The sequence below is a fragment of the Bos grunniens genome, chromosome 14 (genome assembly GCF_055505025.1).
Source record: "Bos grunniens cultivar Pamir isolate PY7600 chromosome 14, Bosgru_T2T1.0, whole genome shotgun sequence".
NCBI classification, from domain to species: domain Eukaryota; kingdom Metazoa; phylum Chordata; class Mammalia; order Artiodactyla; family Bovidae; genus Bos; species Bos grunniens.
In genome coordinates this window covers 50,214,410-50,240,942 of record NC_141178.1, presented here as the reverse complement: position 1 = coordinate 50,240,942, position 26,533 = coordinate 50,214,410, and the positions used below count along the sequence as shown (strand labels likewise).

At 41.2% G+C, this 26,533-nt stretch overlaps 1 protein-coding gene across 2 annotated transcripts in view; it reads left to right on the top strand.

Annotated features, from left to right (window-relative positions):
* PREX2 (phosphatidylinositol-3,4,5-trisphosphate dependent Rac exchange factor 2) overlaps nucleotides 1-26,533 on the top strand; it is a 302,207-nt gene that overhangs the window by 152,417 nt on the left and 123,257 nt on the right. For both annotated transcript variants that reach the window (XM_086336651.1, XM_086336652.1), the window contains exons 21-25: nucleotides 663-780; nucleotides 2,454-2,638; nucleotides 5,002-5,163; nucleotides 20,904-21,123; nucleotides 21,671-21,878. In XM_086336651.1, coding sequence (XP_086192777.1) covers nucleotides 663-780; nucleotides 2,454-2,638; nucleotides 5,002-5,163; nucleotides 20,904-21,123; nucleotides 21,671-21,878 — 893 coding nt within the window. The remainder of the gene's footprint in view (nucleotides 1-662; nucleotides 781-2,453; nucleotides 2,639-5,001; nucleotides 5,164-20,903; nucleotides 21,124-21,670; nucleotides 21,879-26,533) is intronic.

Genomic DNA, 26,533 nt, shown 5'->3' with positions numbered 1-26,533 from the left:
TATTGGTTTGATTCACGAAAAACATTAAGTGTATTTGAAACATGTGTGACTGTTACGAGAGCGCTTTTTAGGGACTTCCTGGTACTCCAGTGGTTGCGATTCGCCTTCCGGTTCAGGGGATGCAGGCTCAATCCCTGGTGAGGGAACTAAGATCCCACATGCCTCACGGCCAAAAACTAAAACCTAAAACAGACAGAACACTGTAACAAATTCAATGAAGACTATAAAGCTAGTCTACATAAAAAATATTTTTTAAAGAAGTACATTTAAATCATCTGTACACTTACAGATGACTGCTTCTTCAGAAAAGTATCCATCTACCATTTATTTTGTTTACAAATGTAATTTATAGTTCATTATATGTTATGCTTGAGTCATTTGAGTAAGACATTTGGGAAATACATCTTATTTAAAAAACTATCTTTGGAAGAAAAAACCCTCAAGCTTAAAAAGGTCAGTTTGTTAAAAACAATATTAATTGCCATTGACTTCCTGTCAGTTTTAGACACTGACTTTCCTTCTCTCTCAAATTTTATTGTATTTAAACTAGAAGGGTGAATAAGATTGTCAGCTCTTCTTCTGAAGTACATTTATGAAATGGATATGCATTTTAGGAAACACTGATAGTAAATACCTCTGAGGTTTCTTTCCTTCATTTCCAGCAAGATTCCATACAATGGGTTTATAATAGTGTTGAGAGTGCTCAGGAAGACCTTCAGAAGTCCAACTCCAAACCACCAGGAGATGAAGCAGGGGATTCCTTTGACTGTAAAGTAGAAGGTGGGTTTCTTCTTCTCCTCTTGGGTTTATAGGATTCTTTGTCAATGTGCCATTGCCGAGTCCCAATTGTTAAAAACCTTATATGTTCAGGTGACTACCTTAGTCATCATCTCAAATAGATGTCACGCCAAATCCCTAAGTCATAATTGCTCACGGCTAACGTGGAATAACTACGACGCTTTCTTAGGCTCTCTGTTAGATATTTTACATGGATTACCTTACCAGCTTATCAGAAATGAAGCTCTATTTTGTTGTTCAGTCACTCAGTCGTGTCCAACTCTTTTCTACCCCATGGGACTGCAGCATACCAGACTTCCCTGTCCTTCACCATCTCCCAGAGTTTGCTCAAACTCATGTCCAGTGAGTCAGTGATGCCATCCAACCATCTCATTCTCTGTTATCCCCTTCTCTTCCTGCCTTCAGTCTTTCCCAGCATCAGAGTCTTTCCAGTGAGTCGGCTCTTTGCATTAGCTGGTCAAAGTATTAGAGCTTCAGCTTCAGCATCAGTCCTTCCAATGAATATTCAGGGTTGATTTCTCTTAGGATTGACTGCTTTGATCTCCTTGCAGTCCAAGGGACTCTCAGGAGTCTTCTCCAACACCACAGTTCAAAAGCATCAAAATTATCATCACCCTAACTTTATGGAGAAGAAATTGAGGTCCACGGAGGTTAATGAATGTGCGCAAGCTAGTAAGTGGTAGAATGAGGATTCAAACCCCAGCTATGATGTGTTTCCTTGTTTTGAGTTTAAATGTTGTGTCAACCTTCCCACTCCAATGTGGTTCACAAACCATGAGCACCTGCATCACATAAGATGGAGATACAGAGGCTCAGCCCCACCCTCGATCTACTGGGTGAGAATCTCAATTTTAGCAAGATAATATCTGTATGTACAATAAAATTTGAGAAGCCCTAGTTTAGAAAGTTCATAGTTCCTTTGAAATTATGTTTTTTCTGCTCTTGCCTATTTTATATTTACTGGTCCTGCCTTTATTCTAGGAATTAATTGTTTTAAGTAAACTAGTACTGTATTTCTACTTAGTATTTACTGTTAGAATCCTCATTCCTCAGCAGTTTCTTGCTTGAGACTACATTTTTTTTTTCACTAGCTGACTGATTGTTGGCCAAAAACCTATAGGAATATATTCAGGATGGAAATTTTATTACAGTCAACAGTGATACATTTTCTCAATGAGTTAGCCTCAGAAGATGCTGTTTGGAAAAATTCAGGCACTCTCTGCTGAAAAAATAATTATTGCATCTCCTTTCTGCTTCAGTATGATTTTCTGTATTTTTTCTGCTTTGAGAAAATATTCATCCAATGTTTGAGGCAGTTTTAGGAACCCTGACTTGAAGCTATGCATGATTTTAATGAAAAAATTGTATGTTTCATGTTGAGACAGATATAAGTAGGCATGCATATGGTCCATAGATCAAAATGGGGTGTGCAAAGATAAAACTAGTCATATTAGAAGGGTAAAGGTTGGATCAGTCAATTTTGTATTTTTTTCCAATGCTCTTCTTTTTAAAAACGTTAGCTAGATACTTCATTTAGCACATCAGATTTAGTCACCCTTTAAAACCTCTAAAAAATATTCAGAGAGATTCAGATTATTTGAAGAGACTAAAAAACCCTTCCTGAATTTGCTGAATTAAAGTTGTCTTTTTTCCAGAGGTAATTGACAAGTTCAACACCATGGCGATCATCGACGGGAAGAAGGAGCACGTGAGTTTGACGGTGGACAATGTCCACCTGGAGTATGGTGTTGTGTATGAGTATGACAGCACCGCTGGGATCAAGTGCAACGTGGTGGAGAAGATGATCGAGCCCAAAGGCTTCTTCAGCCTCACTGCCAAGGTACGAGTGATCCTATCAGAGAAAGATATTATGATGTCAGTAAAACAACTCAAGTCCTCAGCCACCCCCACTTTAAAAAATGAAATAGCTGTGAATGCTTCAGCTGTCCGGTCATTCAAGTTCTCTTTCTTGTTCTTTTTTCCCCCATTACTCAACTGTGTATAGTCTTTTTTTTTTAATTGACCTCTTTTGGAGCACAGTGTTATGTTAGATGGGCTGCTTGCCCAAGCGAGTATTAGTTGGTTTGGCAAAGGTTCTCTGCATTTAGTAAGTTTGCTACGTCTGTGAATTCAGTATCATGAAAACGTTTCAGATGGTTTTCATGACAGATGGTGCTTTCCTAAATGTACATAATCCTCTGAAGAATATTTGAAGTCGTAAAATGCATTCAAATTCTGTAAGGCTCATGTTTATTTCATATAGTTTCTCGAAGCTTAAAGACTAGTTTATGAATAGATCTTCAGATGTGTATATAATTCTTAGTTGTGAAGAGTCTTGTCCTTAGTCCTTAAAGCAAGACAGGGAGGGAGGAAGAGGATCTTCATCCAAATGGATAAAACACATGGTAAGTAGGAGGTCACCCTGTTTGCTTTCTGCGATCCTTCCACAAAGTAAATTGGTCAGACTCCTATTGCACCCTCCGCAGGTCAGAATGTTTGTGTTCCGTCTACTTTTACATCACCCTGGGAGGATTCAGGTACAACAAGAAACATGTGTCTTCACCACCTTTATTTCTTCATTTCAGTTCGTGTTTCAAATATGTATAGTTGAGACAGATCTAGTAATAATAGCAGGTATTTTTAAAATTTTAGTGGAAGAAAATAATAGAAAAATCCAAATGCACTATTTCAAAAATAATTATTTTATGGTTTTCTTTTATATTCTGAAAGTCAATTTCTTTTTTCATTTGTTTTTTTAAATTTAATTGGAGGGTAATTGCTTTACAATATGAAGTCAGCTTCTTAAAATTATCCCATCATTATGATGACATTGTACCACTATATGTATCTATTGATAAAGAATCTATAGTTTCAAAATTCAACCCATTCCCAACTATTAATAAATTACACTACTGAGAAGATCTATAGAAGACTTTGAGACCAGTTTATCGTAATTAGTTTATCTCATTTTCTAACTCTTTGAAATTTACAAAATTACGTGGTTTATTTTATATATGACAACTATACAACTTAATACTGTATATATTTCTATTTTACACATGAAGAAAGTCAAAGAAATTAAGAAATTTAACCAAGACCACACTGCTAATGATAAAGTGAGCTCTGATTTCTAGACTAGTTATTAAACCAAAAACTCACACTCCATATTCTGCAAGACAGGGAAATGGAAGTGGTGAGGGAGCTCAAATAAACATCTAATACATTGTCTATCTCACACTATATTATAAAAATCTGATGCAAAGTTGCAATCAGTCATTGTGATCTTTGAACAATCATAAATGCTACATATACATAATGTTCGTGCTCAGTTGCTTCAGTCGTGTCCAACTCTTTGTGACCCTGTGGACCATAGCCCACCAGGCTCCTCTGTCCGTGGAATTCTCCAGGCAAGAATACTGGAGTGGGTTGCCATGCCCTCCTCCAGGGGATATTTCCAACCCAGGGATTGAGCCTGCATCTATTATGTCTCCTGCATTGGCAGGCGGGTTCTTTACCACTAGTACCACCTGGGAAGCCCATATATAATAATACACATAATTAATTCTCTGTTCATTGGAAATTCTCAGTGATTCATGATGTACACACACACATGCTGCCTTATAATCAATTGAGATAGCCAAAAGATTTACTAATTGAGCACATCACATGAATGGTTTTATCTGCTGCTTTCATCAGACAGAGTTCAGACACTGGAAGCAATGTTGTTTTTTAACTTTGGCAAGAGAAAGTCTCATTTATTCCATCCTTCTTTGAACATTTGTTTATGATAAACGCACTCTCTGTATCAGGCTCTGTAGCAAGAAAGGATATGGTTTTCCTTAGTTTTTGTTGTTCCACTACCAAGTGGAGGAAAAAAAAAATGTTCTGAATAACTCTGACTAAAATATGGGCAGTGTGTTCCCACATCAGAGTGTACCGATTTATTCAGCAGGGCGTCTTTGAAGTCCCCTCACCTCCCTCAGGCAGCCTTTTGTAGCCAGCAGAAGGGAAAACGGGAGATGCCAGACACACAAGTCCATCACTTCGCTGCCAGGGTTTATTGAACACAGAAATCCCAGGCAGCTAAAAGAAGCACTCGGGGAAAAAACACCCTATGTTGTGGAATTGTGAACATTTTATTTGGCTGATTTTGAAGCTTTTATTTTCTTCTTCTGTTTTATGTGTGTGTGTGTGTGTCTACAGATTCTTGAAGCCCTGGCTAAAAGTGATGATCATTTCGTACAAAACTGCACCAGCCTTAGCTCTCTGAATGAAGTGATACCTACTGACCTTCAAAGTAAATTCAGTGCCATTTGTAGTGAAAAAATTGAGCACATATGTCAGAGAATATCCAGTTATAAAAAGGTAAAGTAAAGGCTCTGTGTATTTCACACGTGATTATTATTTAAATTATTATTGTAATGTCAAATTTAATTCAGTGTTTGATGTTTTATTCCTTATTTATGTACCAGTTTATTGAAATAACGATAAGATTTATAAAGCATTTTAGAGTTTTTCAAATGCCTTTATATCCTTTACCTCATTTGATCTTTGCAAGCTAAGTCATTATTTCATGTTTTCCAATATAATAACCGAGACCTAGACAATTAAATTGGGATTCCCAGGTGGCACAGTGGTAAAGAATCCACCAGCCAGTGCAAGAGAAGCAGGAGATGTGAGTTCAATCCCTGGGTTGGGAAGATCCCCTGGAGGAGGAAATGGCAACCCACTCCAGGATTCTTGCCTGAAAATTCCATGGACAGAGGAGCTTGGCGGGCTACGGGCTGTGGTTTCACAAAGTCAGACACAACTGAGCATGCATGCCTGCATTCATGCAAAGAATTAAATTTCTTACTGGCAAGTATAGAGTTGGGATGTTAATCCAAACCACCTAATCCTGAAGTCACATTTTAAAATGATACAGTAGTTGTTCTTTCCCTGTTCTCTCAATAGAGGGAACAGGGTCCTCAATCAGAAAGTATTTGGAACACAGGCTGTTTCCTTCATTAATTGAGCGTATTAATTGAGCACCTTTTATGTGTGAAGCTGTTCTTGGTTCCAGGAATATGGCAGCAAAGATTCTTCCCTCATGATGTTTCCATTTGAGTGGGGGAGACAGCAACAACATGTCTACAAAGGGGAAAATAAACTATTGAAGAGAATTATGAGGACAACCATGGTGGGAAGTACCAGTGTGGGAACTCTGAACTGGGTACTAGAGAAAGCATCCTTAGGAAAGCTTGTATTTAAACGACAAGTAGAGCTCTTTCTCCAAAAGGGAGGAAGAAGCCTCCAGGTAGACAGAACAGCTGGTGGTGGTGTTCAGTTGCCAAGTCGTGTCCAGCTCTTCATGACCCCACGGACTGCAGCATACCAGGCCTCCCTGTCCCTCACCATCTCCCGAGATCCACCTATGTTCATGTCCATTGAATCGGTGACGCCACCCAACCATTTCATCCTCTGTTGCCCTCTTCTAATTCTGCCTTCAGTCTTTCCCAGAATTAAAGGTTTTTCCAATGAGTCAGCCGTTGGCATCAGGTGGCCAAAGTATTGGAGCTTCAGCATCAGTCCGTTAGGCCTCAAAGCAGAAAGAAGGCCAGGGTGTCAGGTGGAAAGAGATTAGTCCTAAGGGTGGAGACTTCAGCAGGGACCAGCATGAGATGCTGTGAAACTCTGTACCTTTCAGGACTTTGGGTTTTCTTCTTACATCAACGAGAAGTTGGAAGTTTTTAGATATAATGGTGGCTTCATTTAATGTAGGTTTTAAAAGGTCATGCTGGGAACTTCTGTGGCGGTGCAGTAGTCAACACTTTGCCTGCCAGTGCAGGGGTGTGGATCCAATCCCTGGTCAGGGAGCTGAGACCCCACATGCCTCGTCACCCAAAAACCAAAACATAAAGCAGAAACAATATTGTAACAGACTTAATAAAGATGGTCTACATCACATCCAAAAAAAAGAGCTGGCTTCCCTGTAGGAATAGATTGCAAGGTGCAATCTTGCAATCTAGAGAGGTGTGTCCAGGTGAGTGATGGTGGTGGCATAGACTCTGGTGAAGACAGAGGAGACAGAGAACATTTAGCGAATTTGACAATATATTTTAGAGACAGAGTAAATAAAAATGCATCTCCAAAACATATCTTTTAATATATTTTAATTTTTTTTCTATTTGTATCAATGGGAAGATAGCTAATTAAATTATTTTCTTCAAAGTGAGGCTGGTTGCATGGATATTTTGTTTGCACATGTGTGTGGGGGAGTTTAATAGCCAATGAATGACCTAAAAGGAAGAGTCTCCTCACCAGAAAGTGAATTAGCCAAATTCCCTGGTGGCTCAGACGGTAAAGCGTCTTTCTACAATGTGGGAGACCTGGGTTCGATCCCTGGGTGGGGAAGATCCCCTGGAGAAGGAAATGGCAATACACTCCAGTACTATTGCCTGGAAAATCCCGTGGACAGAGGAGCCTGGTAGGCTTATACAGTCCATGGGGTCACAAAGAGTCCGACATGACTGAGCAAGTTCACTTTCACTTTTCCCTTGATCTTGAAGTTCTTGCCTTCGGAAGTGTGATTGAATACATCTCTGTTCTTTAAGCTAAAAAAAAAAAAAAAAAAAAAAAGAGTGAGAGAGAGACTAGTTGCTTAAAATTTGATGGTCATACTAGGAAATATTATCTATCCCAGTGTATGTGAATATGACTTAACTGACTATGCTTGATATGGTAAATAAAAGATAAGCCCTTTTGTGTCCAGATACATCCATTTAAAAATAGGCAAATGCATGAAAGAATACCCAAGGAATTTCAATCTTGGTTACCTCAGGTAGGAGAAAGAAAAGAGGACTCGCTGTGTTTTTCTTTAAGGCCTTCCTATACTGTTTGGCTGGATGGAGGAGCCTGGAAGGCTGCAGTCCATGGGGTCGCTGAGGGTCGGGTACGACTGAGCGCCTTCACTTTCACTTTTCACTTTCATGCATTGGAGAAGGAAATGGCAACCCACTCCAGTGTTCTTGCCTGGAGAATCCCAGGGACAGGGGAGCCTGGTGGGCTGCCGTCTGTGGGGTCGCACAGAGTCGGACACGACTGAAGCGACTTAGCAGCATACTGTTTGGCTTGTTAAGTTGAATATATATAGATGTCATAATTTTATGAAGAAAAAGTGATATTCAAGATCACTGTATAACTGTCATATCTGTTCACCCTCTTTCCATGACTGCTGTTGACCCCTTTGAGTTTGAGAACGATTCCACGAATAAGCCTTGCGGAAGCCGAAGAACAGAAGATTTTCTTTTTACTTCTCCTGTCCCTTTGAGATGTGACAGTTCTTTGAAGTTAAATTTAAAAGCTCTAAACAAATGCAAATTAGTAGTTCCCTTTTGAACACATTTTGAAAAGAGAGTCATTCTACTTCAGAGATAGATCTGTATAAAGTATGGTAGGGTTCAGGCAGATTCTGGTTATCAAACTTGTCACGGTTCTGTGTCTCGTTTTTCTACCTCGTTTTCAATTTCTTCCTATTTTCTCTCCATTCATTCAAACAACAAAAGCAGTAGAAGTAGCTTAAAGAAATATACATAGGGGAAGGTAAACTATCTAAGTAAAAGCAAAACATTAGGATGAGGGCACATTACATAGGGTGTTGATTCAGCTGCTTTAAGAAGGGCCAAGACAACACAGACTTAAAGCAGAAAGTTTATTTCTCACTCTTGTGAAAGCCCAACGGATAGGGGTCCAGTGTGCTGGGGCTTGATGATCTTCTGCGGATCCTCCTATATTTTTGTTTTCTCCTCTGGGATATTGCCCTCTTCCACAAAGCCAAAGTTGGCTCGCTACCATCATGTATAAATGAATTCCCCTTAAACGGGGAAAGAGAAAGCAGAGAGTGAATTGCTTCCTTTTGAGGGCAGGACCCAGAAGTTGTACACACCATCCCTATTTACATCTTGTTAGAGTCGGACAGGACTGAGTGACTTCACTTTCACTTTTTACTTTCATGCATTGGAGAAGGAAATGGCAACCCACTCCAGTGTTCTTGCCTGGAGAATCCCAGGGACGGTGGAGCCTGATGGGCTGCCATCTATGGGGTCGCACAGAGTCGGACATGACTGAAGCGACTTAGCAGCAGCAGCAGCAGATTTTAGTGCAAAGGAGGCTGGGACATGTAGTCTCAAACTGGGCATCCATGTGCCAAAGTAAGGGCTTCCTCGGTGGCTCAGCGATACAGAAGACTCGGGTTCGATCCCTGGATCAGAAGGATCCCCTGGAGGAGTTCATGGCAACCCACTTCCAGCATTCTTGCCTGCAGAATCCCATGGGACAGAGGAGCCTGACAGGCTACAGTCCATAGGATCGCAAAGAGTCAGACATGACTGAAGTGACTTAGCACGCATGTGCCAAACTAAAGCTTAAGGAACTTTATTTCTCAGAGAAAGAAGGAGAGAATGAATATCGAAGGAAAATGAACAGGTAAATTTAGAGATAAAGCTATGTTAGAGGGACTTCCCTGGTGGTCCGGTGGTTAAGACTTCACCGTCCAATGCAGGGGGTGCGAGTTTGATCCTTGATTGGGGATCTAAGGTCCCACATGTCTCAGGAACAAAAAGACAAATAACAAAAATCTTCCCATAAAACAGATGCAACGCTGTAGCAAATTCAATAAAGACTTTAAAAGTGGTCCACATCAAAAAAGATAATCTTAAAAAAATTATTAGAAGAGACGGTATAAAAATTTTTTATTTCAAAAAAAAAATTTTTTTTAAAAGATGATATTCATTGGAAAAAAAAAAGAGAGACAGAGAGAGATGATCTAGATTATCAGAGAATAAAGGGCTATAGGTAAGTAGGTCCTAAAACTCTACCTACTCAAGTGGCATATTCTGTTTGGCCTTCAGCTTCCTGATGGCTAAAATTAAAAAGGAACACTGTCACATATCTATCAGCATCTCTGTAGTATATACATAATTTCTTAAGAGAGGCAGAACTTTCCTTGGATGGAGTTCTAAATGAAATCTCTCACCCGGAGTTTCAGAGGCAACAACAGGAATGTCAGGGCAGTGCCCTTAAACATAGCCCTGCAAAAGAAGCAGACATCCATTTTATGTGGCAGATATGTTTAATGCATTCCTTAATGAAATATCAGAGGTCAAAAAACTGAAGTCCACAAAAGCAAGTTTGTTGCAATATGAAACAGGAAGACTAGAAAATTACTTACTAAATGTGTACCCTTTGTGTAGGCAATGGGACCTTAAGTCAGTTATTTGAAGAAGACTTCCCTCTCCCGCTTACTGTCCACTTGAGAAGAAAGGTCAAAATACATGAAGCAATAATAATACTCATTAGCTTCCTTGGAGGTGTTGCCATAATGATTGAATATGCTGGCACTCACCACCCTGCTCTTCCTGCAGTTATGGAGAGCACTACAGTTTATAACAGTTGATATCAGGCATTGTGTACCATATTTTGGATTTCCTCGGTGGGTCAGTGGTAAAGAATCTACCTGCCAATGCAGAAGACGCAGGAGACACGGGTTCGATCCCTGGGTTGGGAAGATCCCCTAGAGAAGGAAATGGCAACCCACTCCAGTATTCTTGCCTGGAAAATCCCATGGACAGAGGAGCCTGGCGGACTGTAGTCCATGGAGTTCCAAAAGAGTCAGACACGACTTAGCAACTAAACAACAAACCATATTTTACAGTTTGCCTGTGTTGTGTAATCTTACCAACACAGTGTTATGAGACACATTTCTTTGATGAAGTGACTCAAGTTCAGAGTGGTCCGCTAACTTGCCCAAAGGCATGCAGCTGGGAACAGCAGTGGAATTTGAACCTTGTTCCCTTTTATTCTAAAACTTATTGTTTGTTTACCAAGGCAATGGCAACTCACTCCAGTACTCTTGCCTGGAAAATCCCATGGACAGAGGGGCCTGGTAGGCTGCAGTCCATGGAGTCCCTAGGAGTCGGACACGACTGAGCGACTTCACTTTCACTTTTCACTTTCATGCATTGGAGAAGGAAATGGCAACCCACTCCAGTGTTCTTGCCTGGAGAATCCCAGGGACGGAGAGCCTGGTGGGCTGCCGTCTATGGGGTCGCACAGAGTCGGATACGACTGAAGCAACTTAGCAGCAGTTGTTACTGTGCTAAACAGCATGGTTCTGACTGCAAATGAGTACATGCTCAATTGCTTAGTTGTGTCCCACTCTTTTCGACCCCATGGACGTAGCCCATGAGGCTCCTCTGTCCATGGAATTTTCCTGGCAAGAATACTGGAGTGGGTTGCCATTTTGTCCTCCAGGGCATCTTCCTGACCCAGGGATAGAACCCCTGTCTCCTGTCTCTCCTGCATTGCAGGCAGATGCTTTATTGTGGAGCCACCAGGGAACTGCAAGGGCAATAGCATTTCAGAGGAGGAGAAATCCTCTTGGATTGAGTAGTCAGCAGATGCTAGCTGCTGTCAGTTGAAAAGATGTGTCAGATTGATTTGATATCTCTCTTTACTTCATTCTCAAGTAAAGAGAGATATCATAAGCAAAGGCAAAGACTTAGAAATGAGACTGATCTTATTGAGGAAGAGTTGACAGACTGCCTGGGCCAGAAAGGAGGATTTGAGTTGGATGCAATTAAAAAGGAAACCTGACAAAATCTGATTTTTCCAGTGATGTTTCAAAGTGACATAATCATCAGATTTGTTTGTAAGATGTCCATATTGATGGTGATTTGGACTCGAAGAAGCCTTGGGGATGGAGAGAAAAGATCAGTTCAAGCTATGTGCTGAATTGTTTATGACATAAACAATTAAAGAAGGTGTTATTTTTGGTTTCTAACAGCCTGGTTTGAGATAAAATGAGAGGTGTATATGGGGCTTTCCTGCTGGCTCAGATGGTAAAGATGGGCTTCCCTGGTGGCTCTGTTAGTAAAGAATCTGCCTGCAGTGCAGGAGGCCTTCCTGATCCAAAGGTCAGGAAGATCCCCTGGAGAAGGAAATGGCAACCCACTCTTCTAGTATTCTTGGCTGGGAAATTCCATGGACAGAGCAGCCTGGTGGGCTACAATCCATGGGTCACAAAGAGTCTGATGCAACTTAGTGAGTTAACTGAATTGATGAGGGGTGTATGTTATAGGGGATCAGAAGCAGAAAGTATAGGGGTTTCCCCCCAAAGTGGGTGATTCTCAAAAACATCCTGGCATATGAGAAGCATCTCCCATTTCCTCAGGAGTAACTGGGTGCTTGGGAACCTTTTAAAGCAGAAGTGGACAGGCTACTGGGCAGTGATTTCAAATGATAAAAAGAATGTTGTTGAAGTTTGAAAGCTCTTGTATGTACATTATTGCTATTTGAGCCTCGAAGTAGCCATGTGTACCGAATACTCTTATCATCCTGCTTTTTTCCTCAGGGAGATTAAGAATTGACTTTGCGTCACATATTTGGCAGGCAGCCAACTAGGTATCAGTCCTATGGAGTACTCTCTCACTTATTTTTATTTTTCATTTAGGAACTAGGACTTCAGTGCTTTAAAAGCAATCCCTTCTTCATCACTTCTTGACCATAAATCTACTTAGAATCATTCAGTTCAGTTCAGTCGCTCAGTCATGTCTGACTCTGTGCGACCCCATGAACTGCAGCACTCCAGGCCTCCCTGTCCATCACCAACTCCTGGAGTCCACCCAAACTCATGTCCATTGAGTCGGTGATACTATCTGACCATCTCATCCTTTCTTGTCCCCTTCTCCTCCTGCACTCAATCTTTCCCAGCATCAGGGTCTTTTCTAATGAGTCAGCTCTTCGCACCAGGTGACCAAAGTATTGGAGTTTCAGCTTCAACATCAGTCCTTCCAATGAACACTCAAGACTGATCTCGTTAAGGATGGACTGGTTGGATCTTCTTGCAGTCCAAGGGACTCTCAAGTGTCTTCTCCAACACCACAGTTCAAAAGCATCAATTCTTCGGTGCTCAGTTTACTTTATAGTCCAACTCTCACATCTATACATGACCACTGGAAAAACCATAGCCTTGACTAGACGGACCTTTGTTGACAAAGTAATGTCTCTGCTTTTTAATATGTTGTCTAGTTTGGTCATAACTTTCCTTCCAAGGAGTAAGCATCTGAATTTCATGGCTGCAATAACCATCTTCAGTGATTTTGGAGCCCCAAAAAATAAAGTCTGACACTGTTTCCACTGTTTCCCCATCTATTTCCCATTAAGTGATGGGACCAGATGCCATGATCTTAGTTTTCTGAATGCTGAGCTTTAAGCCAACTTTTTCACTCTCCTCTTTCACCTTCATCAAGAGGCTCTTTAGTTCTTCACTTTCTGCCATAAGGGTGGTGTCATCTGCATATCTGAGGTTATTGATATTTCTCCCAGCAATCTTGATTCCAGCTTGTGTTTCTTCCAGTCCAGTGTTTCTCATGATGTGCTCTGCATACAAGTTAAATAAGCAGGGTGACAATATACAGCCTTGACATACTCCTTTTCCTAGTTGGAACCAGTCTGTTGTTCCATGTCCAGTTCTAACTGTTGCTTCCTGACCTGCATACAGATTTCTCAAGAGGCAGGTCAGGTGGTCTGGTATTCCCATCTCTTTCAGAATTTTCCACAGTTTATTGTGATCCAGACAGTCAAAGGCTTTGGCATAGTCAATAAAGCAGAAATAGATGTTTTTCTGGAACTCTCTTGCTTTTTCGATGATCCAGTGAATGTTGGCAATTTGATCTCTGGTTCCTCTGCCTTTTCTAAAACCAGCTTGAACATCTGGAAGTTCACAGTTCACGTATTGCTGAAGCCTGGCTTGGAGAATTTTGAGCATTACTTTACTAGTGAGTGAGATGAGTGCAATTGTGCGGTAGTTTGATCATTCTTTGGCATTGCCTTTCTTTGGGATTGGAATGTAAACTGACCTTTTCCAGTCCTGTGGCCACTGCTGAGTTTTCCAAATTTGCTGACATATTGAGTGCATCACTTTCACAGCATCATCTTTTGGGATTCGAAATAGCTCAACTGGAATTCCGTCACCTCCACTAGCTTTGTTTGTAGTGATGCTTCCTAAGGCCCACTTGACTTCACATTCCAGGATGTCTGGCTCTAGGTTGGTATCTTTCTAATGAAGTAGAGAAACAAGCTTAACAAGAAAACATTTCAAAAATCTTTTCAGTTTGAATAAAATGTTGATACCTAAGGTAATAGTCTGTCATGGAAAGTAAATTCCATCTGTATATCAAATGTGTGTCAACAGAAACTGTAGCATTTGTGAATATGTATTTGTAATTTCCACATATTTACTTTTAAACTGTTATTATTTGTTGTTTAGTTGCTAATTCATGTCTGACTCTTACTGACCACATGGATTGCAGTCTGCCAGGCTCCTCTGTCCATGGGATTTCCCAGGCAAGAATAATGGAGTGGGTTGCCATTTCCTTCTCCAGGGGATCTTCCCAACCCAGGGATTGAACCCACATCTCCTACATTGGCAGGAAAAGTCTTTATCACTGAGCCACCAGGGAAGCCCGAACTATTATAAGCAACCCATTTTTCTCTAAAATAAAAGCTTCAAACAGCCCTCTTTCTATAAAATAAAATGTATCCTTAGAAACTAAAATCTCAAAGAGGCTGGCTTTCTCTTATTGTTTTGACTCAAAATTTTAGGTTTTAAAAATAGAAACAGGTTGATATTTTAGTTTCCATTGCCAGGCTGCTGCCATCAGATTTGAGTTTTTGGCCAGTGGTACAGTCCACAGATGTTCAGACCTTGCTGGGGACCCAAGTGAACCCTAAGCTGGGGTTTAATCCCCATGGGGCAGGAAGTGTGGGCGATGGATCCAGACGCAAAACTATGCGCTGTTTGGAGGAATGCCGCTCAGTCTGTATTGGCCTGAGAATTTGTAAAAATTCTGGATTCCCTTTCCTGTTTCCAAATAATTCCATAATTGGGCTTATTTTTGGCAATGGGAATACTTCTTCCGTATATTTAATGAGCTTTCAAGAGATAGTTCCTGTTTACACAAAAATACTATCTGTAGGGGCAGGAGTTGTATCTCCAGCACAACCCAGGATCATGCATAGATGCTTCTCTTTGTGTTTTTGTATGAATGAATGATTAAAATGAAAGAAGGAGAGAGAAGGCTAACTGCCTATTACAGTGGATGCTGTGACATAATGAAATTGATCTCCATGCTTTTGTGTGTGCCTTGGCAGCCTGATCTAAGGTATTTATCCTGCGACTCCAGTGGGAAAGAACTTTTGAGTGAAAGTTTGCATCTGGCCTTAAATTCTGTGTCTTTCCAAGATAAGTCACAGTTTCTTTAGTAATAAAGAGAGAGTAATAGATCTCTATTGACTAGAGATTTGCATGCATGAAGTCACTTCAGCCGTGTCCAACTCTTTGCAACCCTATGAACCATAGCTGGCGAGTCTCCTCTGTCTATAGGATTCTCCAGGCAAGAAGACTGAGGTGGGTTGCCATGCTCCCCTCCAGGGGATCTTCCTGACACAGGGATCGAAGCCGTGTGTCTTACATCTGCCTTCACTGGCAGGCAGGTTCTTTATTGCTAGCGCCACCTGAGAAACCCTCAGTCAGTTTAGCTCAGTCGATCAGTCATGTCTGACTCTTTGCGACCCTGTGAATTGCAGCACGCCAGGCTTCCCTGTCCATCACCAACTCCCAGAGTTCACTCAGACTCACGTCCATTGATTCAGTGATGCCATCCAGCCGTCTCATCCTCTGTCATCCCCTTCTCCTCCTGCCCCCAATCCCTCCCAGGATCAGGGTCTTTTCCAATGAGTCAACTCTTCGCATGAGGTGGCCAAAGTATTGGAGTTTCAGCTTTAGCATCAGTCCTTCCAAAGAAATCCCAGGGCTGATCTCTTTTAAAATGGACTGGTTGGATCTCCTTGCAGTCCAAAGGACTCTCAAGAGTCTTCTCCAACATCACAGTTCAAAAGCATCAATTCTTTGGTGCTCAGCTTTCTTCACAGTCCAACTCTCACATCTATACATGACCACTGGAAAAACCATAGCCTTGACTAGACAGACCTTTGTTTGCAAGGTAATGTCTCTGCTTTTGAATATGCTATCTAGGTTGGTCATAACTTTCCTTCCAAGGAGTAAACGCCTTTTAATTTCATGGCTGCAGTCACCATCTGCAGTGATTTTGAAGCCCCCCCAAAAAAAGTCTGACACTGTTTCCACTGTTTCCCCATCTATTTCCCATGAAGTGATGGGACCAGATGCCATGATCTTAGTTTTCTGAATGCTGAGCTTTAAGCCAACTTTTTCACTCTCCTCTTTCACCTTCATCAAGAGGCTTTTTAGTTCCTCTTCACTTTCTGCCATAAGGGTAGTGTCATCTGCATATCTGAGGTTATTGATATTTCTCCCGGCAATCTTGATTCCAGCTTGTGCTTCTTCCAGCCCAGCGTTTCTCATGATGTACTCTGCATATAAGTTAAATAAGCAGGGTGACAATATACAGCCTTCACATACTCCTTTTCCTATTTGGAATCAGTCTGTTGTTCCATGTCCAGTTCTAACTGTTGCTTCCTGACCTGCATATAGGTTTCTCAAGAGGCAGGTCAGGTGGTCTGGTATTCCCATCTCTTTCAGAATTTTCCACAGTTTATTGTGATCCAGACAGTCAAAGGTTTTGGCATAGTCAATAAAGCAGAAATAGCTATTTTTCTGGAACTCTCTTGCTTTTTCGATGATCCAGTGAATGTTGGCGATTTGATCTCTGGTTCCTCTGCCTTTTCTAAAACCAGCTTGAACATCTGGAAGTTCACAGTTCATGTGTTGCTGAAGCCTGGCTTGGAGAATTTTGAGCATTACTTTACTAGCATGTGAGATGAATGTAATTGTGCAGTAGTTTGAGCATTCTTTGGCATTGCCTTTCTTTGGGATTGGAATGCAAACTGACCTTTTCCAGTCCTGTGGCCACTGCTGAGTTTCCCAAATTTGCTGGCATATTGAGTGCAGCACTTTCACAGCATCATTTTTTAGGATTTGAAATAGCTCAACTGGAATTCCATCACCTCCACTAGCTTTGTTCGTATGGTGCTTTCTAAGACCCACTTGACTTCACATTCCAGGATGTCTGGCTCTAGGTGAGTGATCATACCATCGTGATGATCTTGGTCATGAAGATCTTTTTTGTACAGTTCTTCTGTGTATTCTTACCATGTCTTCTTAATATCTTCTGCTTCTGTTAGGTCCATACCATTTCTGTCCTTTATCAAGCCCATCTTTGCATGAAATGTTCCCTTGGTATCTCTAATTTTCCTGAAGAGATCTCTAGTCTTTCCCATTCTGTTGTTTTCCTCTATTTCTTTGCACTGATTGCTGAGGAAGGCTTTCTTATCTCTCCTTAGAGAAGGCTTCTAGTAGAAGCCCTGCTGCTGCTGCTGCTCAGTCGCTTCAGTCGTGTCCGACTCTGTGTGACCCCAGAGACGGCAGCCCACCAGGCCCCGAAGTCCCTGGGATTCTCTAGGCAAGAACACTGGAGTGGGTTGCCATTTCCTCCTCCAATGCATGAAAGTGAAAAGTGAAAGTGAAGTCGCTCAGTTGTGTCCGACTCCTAGCGACCCCATGGACTGCAGCCTACCAGGCTCTGAGGAGCCTCTCAGTCCGTGGAATTTTCCAGGCAAGAGTACAGGAGTGGGTTGCCATTTCCTTCTCCAGGGGATCTTCCCAACCCAGGGATTGAACCCAGGTCTCCCACACTGCAGGCAGACACTTTACCGTCTGAGCCACCAGCAAAGCCTTCAGAGATTAATAGATTGATTAATTCTTAGGACTTCCTTGGTAGTCCAGTAGCTGAAACTCCATGCTCCCAATACAGGGGGCCCAGGTTCAATCCCTGGTCAGGGAACTAGAACCCACCTGCCACAACTTAGAGTTCGTGTGCCGCAACTTAAAAAATAATAATAATAATAGGTACTGCATGCCTCAACTAAAGATTCCACATGCTGCAGCTAACAGACCCAGCACAGCCAAATAAATAAATAAATATTTTTAAAAACAGATCAAGAATTCTCTAAATGCCTTTCTGTCTTTCAGTGTTTAGACTATTTTCACTATACTGTGCTGTCCTTAGTCGCTCAGTCATGTCCAACTCTTTGTGACCCCATGGACTGTAGCCAGGCTCCTCTGTCCATGGAATTCTCCAGTCAAGAAGACTGGAGTGGGTTGCCTTGCCCTCTTCCAGGGGTTCTTCCCAACCAAGGGATTGAACCCAGGTCTCCTGCATTGCAGACAGATTCTTTACCATCTGAGCCACCAGGGAAGCTCAAGAATACTGGAGTAGGTAGCCTATCCATTCTCCAGGGGACCTTCCCGACCCAGGAATTGAACCAGGGACTCCTGCATTGTGGGGGGATTCTTCACCAGCTGAGTTACCAGGGAAGTCCCATTTTTCACTATATCAGTTCAGTTCAGTTCAGTCGCTCAGTCGTGTCTGACTCTTTGCGACCCCATGAATCACAGCATGCCACGCCTCCCTGTCCATCACAAACTCCCAGAGTTCACTCAGACTCACGTCCATTGAATCAGTGATGCCATCCAGCCATCTCATCCTCTGTCGTCCCCTTCTCCTCCTGCCCCCAATCCCTCCCAGCATCAGAGTCTTTTCCAATGAGTCAACTCTTTGCATGAGGTGGCCAAAGTACTGGAGTTTCAGCTTTAGCATCATTCCTTCCAAAGAAATGCCAGGGCTGATCTCCTTCAGAATGGACGGGTTGGATCCCCTTGCAGTCCAAGGGCCTCTCAAGAGTCTTCTCCAACACCACAGTTCAAAAGCATCAATTCTTTGGTGCTCAGCCTTCTTCACAGTCCAACTCTCACATCCATACATGACCACAGGAAAAACCATAGCCTTGACTAGACGGACCTTTGTTGGCAAAGTAATGTCTCTGCTTTTCAATATGCTATCTAGGTTGGGCATAACTTTCCTTCCAAGGAGTAAGCGTCTTTTAATTTCATAGCTGCAGTCACCATCTGCAGTGATTTTGGAGCCCAGAAAAATAAAGTCTGACACTGTTTCCACTGTTTCCCCATCTATTTCCCGTGAAGTGATGGGACCGGATGCCATGATCTTCGTTTTCTGAATGCTGAGCTTTAAGCCAACTTTTTCACTCTCCACTTTCACTTTCATATCATTATCAAATATGTTAATAATTTGTTAATAGATTCCTGCATTTTAGTCCAGTTCCATTCAGAGTCCTACTATGTGCTAGCACTTTGCTAAGCTTCGTAGCTTCTGACATATGATTTGAAAGCGTAGTTTAATATATACATAAGATAGATCATATTCTAATAGTGAGCTTATAAGATGTGATTTTTGATGTCACATCTTTATTCTTGAATTTAACCTAGAAAAGTCGCTAAGTCCATTTCCTCCTCCAGAAGATCTTCCTGACCCAGGGATTGAACCCTTGTTTCTTATGTCTCCTGCATTGACAGGTGTGTTCTTTACCGCTAGCACCACCTCGGAAGCCCTTCAGTTTTGGGGATGACATACCCTGTGGCCTAGGTGGTGAAGAACCTGCCTGCAATGGGTTTTACCTGGATTTGATCCCTGGGTTGGGAAGATCCTTTGGAGGAGGAAATGGCAACCCATTTCAGCATTCTTGCCTGGAGAGTCCCCATGGACAGAGCAGCCTGATGGGCTACTGTCCGTGGGGTCACAAAGAGTCAGAGACGACTGAGTGACTAAGCACACACACGCAACTGAAACATAGGGAGCTGGTGGCTCTCGGTCCTTTGCTTCTGAAACTATAACCTGTCTCTGTGAGATGCTTTGTTTGTGGTACATAAGACAGATGTCAGCATCACCCTCGTGGAGTTCCCATCTGCTCAGGGAGAGGGAAATAAGAAAGTTATTCATAACTATAAGGGGGAGTGACAGAGTGCTGTAACCCAACACCTAACACCAGAAAAACTGAACTTAGACTGGCACTCAAGGAACGTCTCTTGACAATTTCACAGAACTTGAAAGTACATAGGAGGAAGTTTGGAAATGAAGGAAGAATATTCTAGTGACGTTGAACAGTTTGTACGAGGATCTCCAGAGAGTAGACGGTGTGGGAGAGGAACTGAGTGCAAGCCAGAGGAGCAAAGGGAAGAGAGCTTGAGAGAGACAACCCGGGTATGGATCAGACTGTAGGTGGCCGTGTAGACCATGGCGGGCTTCCCCGGTGGTGCTAGTGGTGAAGAACCTGCCTGTCGATGTAGGAGACATAAGCCAATTGAACCTGCCAATGTGGGTTCTGTTCCTGGGTTGGGAAGATCCCCTGGAGGAAGGCATGGAGTATTCTTGCCTGGAGAATCCTATAGACAGAAAAGCCTGGTGGACTATAGTTCATATAGTCACAAAGATTCAGAGTGGACTGAATGACAGCACACATGTAAACCATGGCACGTCTAGACCATGGATGAATTGCAAAGTTTTAAGTTGTTGAGTGGCTATCTGAGGAAGCTGTGTAAATTCCTTGAGCATCACTTTATTCTCAATGGCATAGAAGCAGAGTCCACACCAGTCTTCAGGCTGATCCTGACCCAAGGCTCAGCAGGGATTAGTAGAAACCATGGAAGGTACAGTCTGTTCTGCCTCAGGGGTACCACCACAGAGCTTTGCTGTCTAGCCTGTTCACAGACTCAGGTCTGGGTCAGCTTTCTCATAGTGTTTGGAATAATCTTCTTCTACCCTTGACCTGACAGCTACCCTATTCTTCCAGCTTGCCTCGCTTTAAATATTGTGTTCCTATCTTGGTGTCCTAGGACGCTGATTCGATTTCTCTCTCTGACTCTCAGCTGCTAGGGGCCTGTGGATTTGAGTCCTACTAAGTGGTATTGATCACTTAAATTCATTTCTTTTACCGCTTACCTTGCAGTCAGAGTTTCAAAGGCATTCATTGCATTTGCTGCCTCTGTGGCTTTGCTTTTCTAAGAATGTGTAGGTTTTAAAGTAATGGCTTAATTTCTAACAACTTATAATTTATTTCACCCATTCCAGTTGACATGATGTAATTTTCTTTTGACTTTGCTGTGGATAACAGGAGTGAAATGTTTGATTATCACAGCATGTTTAACTGCTTTCTCTTTCTTCTTTCATTTACAGTTTTCTCGTGTACTAAAGAATAGAGCCTGGCCCACCTTTAAACAGGCCAAATCTAGAATCTCCCCTCTGCACAGCAGTGACTTCTGCCCTACCAACTGCCATGTCAATGTGATGGAAGTTTCTTATCCCAAAACATCAACATCCCTGGGGAGTGCATTTGGCGTTCAGTTGGATAGTAGGAAGCATAATTCTCATGATAAAGAAAATAAATCTGAACAAGGTAGGTTAGCTTTTTAAACTTTATCAAATTATGACAAGTAACTTAGGCAGTCATAACTATTCCTGCATCCCTGGAATTGAATAGATTCCTGGCATGTCAGAAAGTCTGAACTAAAGGATTCCTCACTTTAGTCATTTGGATAATTATGCATAAGTGTCTGTAGGATGAAAGTGGACTTATGCATTTTGTATTACTTTTCTTTCAAAAAGAATGATTGTTTTTGGCTTCCTTATATGTCTGATAAGCACAGCTCATCTTGCTGTGAAATCTTTCATCTGAAATGGCCCTGTGACTGTGAAAAAAATATAGGAGGAGCAGCTGCAAGAAAAGCAGACTACCATCCCATTCCATCACAGTGGGCCGTGGGATTGAACTGTATCCTAATTTTGAATCTCAACTCCCTGTAAGCTTTAATTCTTGAATTAAATTTAGCATTGGATTGGCATTTTATTTTTTGTAAGGTTGGGCGTCTAAAATGGATTACACTGGATTGCTACTGTAAGCTAAAGGTAATAGTTGTTACTATAGAATGATTTTAACTCCTCAGGAAAACTAAGCCCTATGGTGTACATTCAACATACGATCACGACCATGGCAGCCCCTTCAGGTCTGTCTCTGGGACAGCAAGATGGACATGGTCTCCGGTATTTGTTGAAAGAAGAAGACTTAGAAACCCAGGATATCTATCAGAAACTTCTGGGCAAACTTCAGACTGCACTGAAGGAGGTGGAGATGTGTGTTTGTCAAATAGATGAGTAAGTATTTTATTTACTGACTTTTTAAATGTTCCTGATAAAATAGCTGTAGGAAATGGGACTCTTGAACATCCATTATTCTTTGTAGTGTTTGAAAATACAGGAATTTTTGCTGACCTTTTAGATCCTCTTCATTCCATCACCTTAAAAACAATGTGGTTGTTGTTCAAACAATGTAAGTCGCTAAGTGGTGTCTGACTCTTTGTGACCCCATCAACTGCAGCATTCCAGGCCCCCTGTCCCTCACTATCTCCCAGAGTTTGCCCAAGTTCATGTCCATTGAATCAAAACATGTCAATTCTGTTGACCTATGTTTTAAGGAAGCATTTAGTACCAGAGAATAACAGACCATCTTACCTGCCTCCTGAGAAATCCACATGTAGGTCAAGAAGCAACAGTTAGAACTGGACATGGAACAACAGACTGGTTCCAAATTGGTAAAGGAGGACATCAAGGCTGCATATTGTCACCATGCTTATTTAACTTATATGCAGAGTACATCATACAAAATGAAGGGCTGGATGAAGCATAAGCTGGAATTAAGATTACTGGGAGAAATATCAATAGCCTCAGACATGCAGATGACACCACCCTTATGGCAGAAAGTGAGGGAGAACTAAAGAGCCTCTTGATGAAAGTGAAAGAGGAGAGTGAAAAAGTTGGCTTAATAGCAAACAAAGCAACTGACAAAGAATTAACCTCAAAAATATACAGGCAGCTCATGCAGCTCAATACCAGAAAAATAAATGACCCAATTAAAAAATGGGCCAAAGAATTAAACAGACATTTCTCCAAAGAAGACATACAGATGGCTAACAAACACATGAAAAGATGTTCAACATCACTCATTATTAGAGAAATGCAAATCAAAACCACAATGAGGTACTATCTTATACCAGTCAGAATGGCTGCTATCAAAAAGTCTACAAACAATAAATGCTGGAGAGGGTGTGGAGAAAAGGGAACCCTCTTACACTGTTGGTGGGAATGTAAACTAGTACAGCCACTATGGAAAACAGTTTGGAGATTCCTTAAAAAACTGGAAATAGAACTGCCATATGACCCAGCAATCCCACTGCTGGGCATACACACTAAGGAAACCAGAATTGAAAGAGATGCGTGTACCCCAATGTTCATTGCAGCACTGTTTATAATAGCCAGGATATGGAAGCAGCCTAGATGTCCATCAGCAGATAAATGGATAAGAAAGCTGTGGTACATGTACACAATGGAATATTACTCAGCCATTAAAAAGAATACATTTGAATCAGTTCTAAAGAGGTGGATGAAACTGGAGCCTATTATAAGAATGAAAGTAAGTCAAAAAGAAAAACACTGATACAGCATATTAATGCATATGTATGGAATTTAGAAAGATGGTAACAATGACCCTATATGTGAGACAGCAAAAGAGACACAGATATAAAGAGTAGACTTTTGGACTCTTTGAGAGAAGGCGAGGGTGGGATGATTTGAGAGAATAGCATTGAAATATGTGTATTACCATATGTGAAATAGATTACCAGTCCAAGTTTGATGCGTGAAACAGGGGCACTCAAAGCTGGTGCACTGGGACAACCCTGAGGGATGGGATGGGGAGGGAGTGGGGAGGGGGGCTCAAGATGAGGGAAACACGTACACTCATGACTGACTCATGTCCACGTATGGCAAAAACCACTACAATGTTGTAAAGTAATTAACTTGCAATTGAAATAAATACATTAAAAAAAAAAAACTCAAAATTCAGAAAACTTAAATCACGGCATCTGGTCCAATCACTTCATAGCAAATAGATGGGGAAACAATGGAAACAGTGAGAGACTTTATTTTGGGGGGTCCAAAATCACTGAAGATGGTGACTGCAGCCACGAAATGAAAAGATGCTTGCTCTTTGGAAGAAAAGCTATGATCAACCTAGACAGCATATTAAAAAGCCAGAGATATTACTTTGCCAACAAAGGTCCATCTTGTCAAAGCTATGGTTTTTCCAGTGGTCATATATGGATGTGAGAGTTGGACTATAAAGAAAGCTGAGGGCCGAAGAATTGATGCTTTTGAACTGTGGTGTTGGAGAAGACTCTTGAGAGTCCCTTGGACTGCAAGGAGATCCAACCAGTCTATCCTAAAGGAATCAGTCCTATATATTCATTGGAAGGACTGATGTTGAAGCTGAAATTCCAATACTTTGGCCACCTGATGCGAAGAACTGACTCACTAGAAAAGACCCTGATGCTGGGAAAGGTTGAAGGCGGGAGGAGAAGGGGACGACCTAGGATGATATGGTTGGATGGCATCACTGACTCGATGGACATGAGTTTGAGTAAGCTCCGGGAGTTGGTGGTGGACAGGGAGGCCTGTGTGCTGCAGTCCATGGGAGCGCAAAGAGTCGGCATGACTGAGTGACTGAACTGAACTTAGTACCAGAGAGGAGAATGAAATTCTTTCATCCAGAAAACACCGAGTTTCAATGTGCAAATGTTCGATTGAACAATATGATTGGAAGACTACAAACTGTGTATAGGGAATTGCTTATATCTGTTACAGACAAGAACACAATATTTGGTGGATAGGCACTCGATAGATGTTATGGAAAAATGTAAAATATACTGAATCTTTAACATGTTAAATGAGTAAAAATAAAAGTCTGTAACCCTAGGAATGACCAACACCTGTTTTTCTATTCTGATTGAATTATTGGTTTACTGAGGAATTAACCAAATCTCTGTGCCAGTAATTTGGAATTTTTTAAAAAATTAAGAACAGAGAAGAAGAAGGAGTTGAATAATTTTCTTCCAAAGAGGTCAACTCTGATTCTCATTCCAGAATTTGATGGTTGGAGAACTGCCTGAACTCTATAGGAAATTGGCTATGTCATGGGTGTGATTATGATCACATCTAGTCTAGGAAATACAGGACTTTACGAGTTCACTTCCTCATGTACAGAATGGGGTGAATAATAACAAAGTGTTGATTTATGGTGAAAATTATAAAAATGAATACAAAGAGCAATCAGCCTAGTGCTTGACATGCTTGCTTATCATTTAGGAGCCTGAAGTTGTTGAATATATCCTAATGGGTAGAATCTGAAGACTATCAGGACCATTTTCCTCTTTTTATTGTACTCTCTATGGAGTTGCAGATTTAGATTAGTATCAAATGTGTATTATTTAGTTCACACACATCTTCCCTACTTCCATGGATAATTCACATTTGACTTAAAATATTTAAAACTTACTCTAAGGCTCTGTTGTAATTAGACTAATGAAATTTTAACTGACACTTTCTCTTGCTTTACACATCTTTGAAATTTAGAGATGAAAACCACTATATTAGATGCATCATATTTCTAAGATTATCTCTTAATTTATTAAAAATTTTTTAATTATTTATTTTTGGCTGTGCTCTGTCTTCATTGCTGTGTGTGCAGGCTTTCTCTAGTTGTGGCAAGTGAGCAGGGGTTACTCTCTTATCGTGGAGCACAGACTCTAGGGCACAGGCTCAGCTGTTCTGCCACAAGTGGAATCTTCCCAGACCAGGGATCAAACCTGTGTCCTCTGCATTGGCAGGTGGATTCTTAACCACTGGACCACCAGGGAGATCCTAAAATTACATTTTGATAGTTACTATTTACTGTGCTATTGCTTTCTGACATTTTTATGAATTAATTTAGAAATGAAATTCTGTTTTCCTTTGTCTAAAATACACTCATTTTTACAATTACTTTTATCACTTGGTATATTGTGACCATGGCAGTTATAGACAAGTTAAACAGCTTGAGATTACTGAGAGAACAGGTGGTTATTTTAAAGCAATTATATGATATTTGAAATTGTTTTAGAATGACAGTGTGACAGAGAAGTTAATATTTTAGGACGTTATATTTTTCCTTAATAAATTGATTTTATTATTAATATATATGTTATACTCTATTTTAGAAGCCAGTCTCTTTTTTTGCCCTGAAGTATTTAGAAAGTTCAGGAGGAAGACTTTTTATTAATAAGGCAATAGATAGTAGCATTCATGTATCTGAGATCTCAAAGGGATTTTAGGAGAGCATCTGGACCAATCCCACACTTCCAGTTAAACCAAGAGTTATTACTCCTCCTTTTCAGAGGAGTCCTTTGTCAATGGTAGGATTCTTGATGTACCTGAGTGAACGCTGCCTTGTAGACTGGATTTCTAATGCACTGACTACCCAGCACTTCTGGCAGTTGTCCAGACTTTGTCTGTCTTTGTTAGTTTATTGAATTTTTTTTACAAGTTCAGCTAAAGTAGATATACTTTCAAGAAAATGGTTAGAGCCAAGGGGCTTCCTGTACTTGGTTTAAAATGTTTATATACTTAAAGCACTAATTTCTGAAAGAGGTTAAGCTATTTTTATTAACCAAACTACCTACCTAAAATGTTTACCTATTTTTACTTGTTATTCTGAAAGCCTTCACCAACTGTGCATGTTTACTAGGAAAGTGAAGTGAAATGAGCCAGTGATATGAGCAACTTCCTTGGTCTTGTCTGTGTGCACCATATAATTTAATTCCGCTCAGTCATGTCCAACTCTTCACGACCCCATGGACAGTAGCCTATCAGGCTCCTCCATCCTTGGGATTTTCCAGGCAAGAGTGCTGGAGTGGATTGCCGTTTCCTTCTCCAGGGGA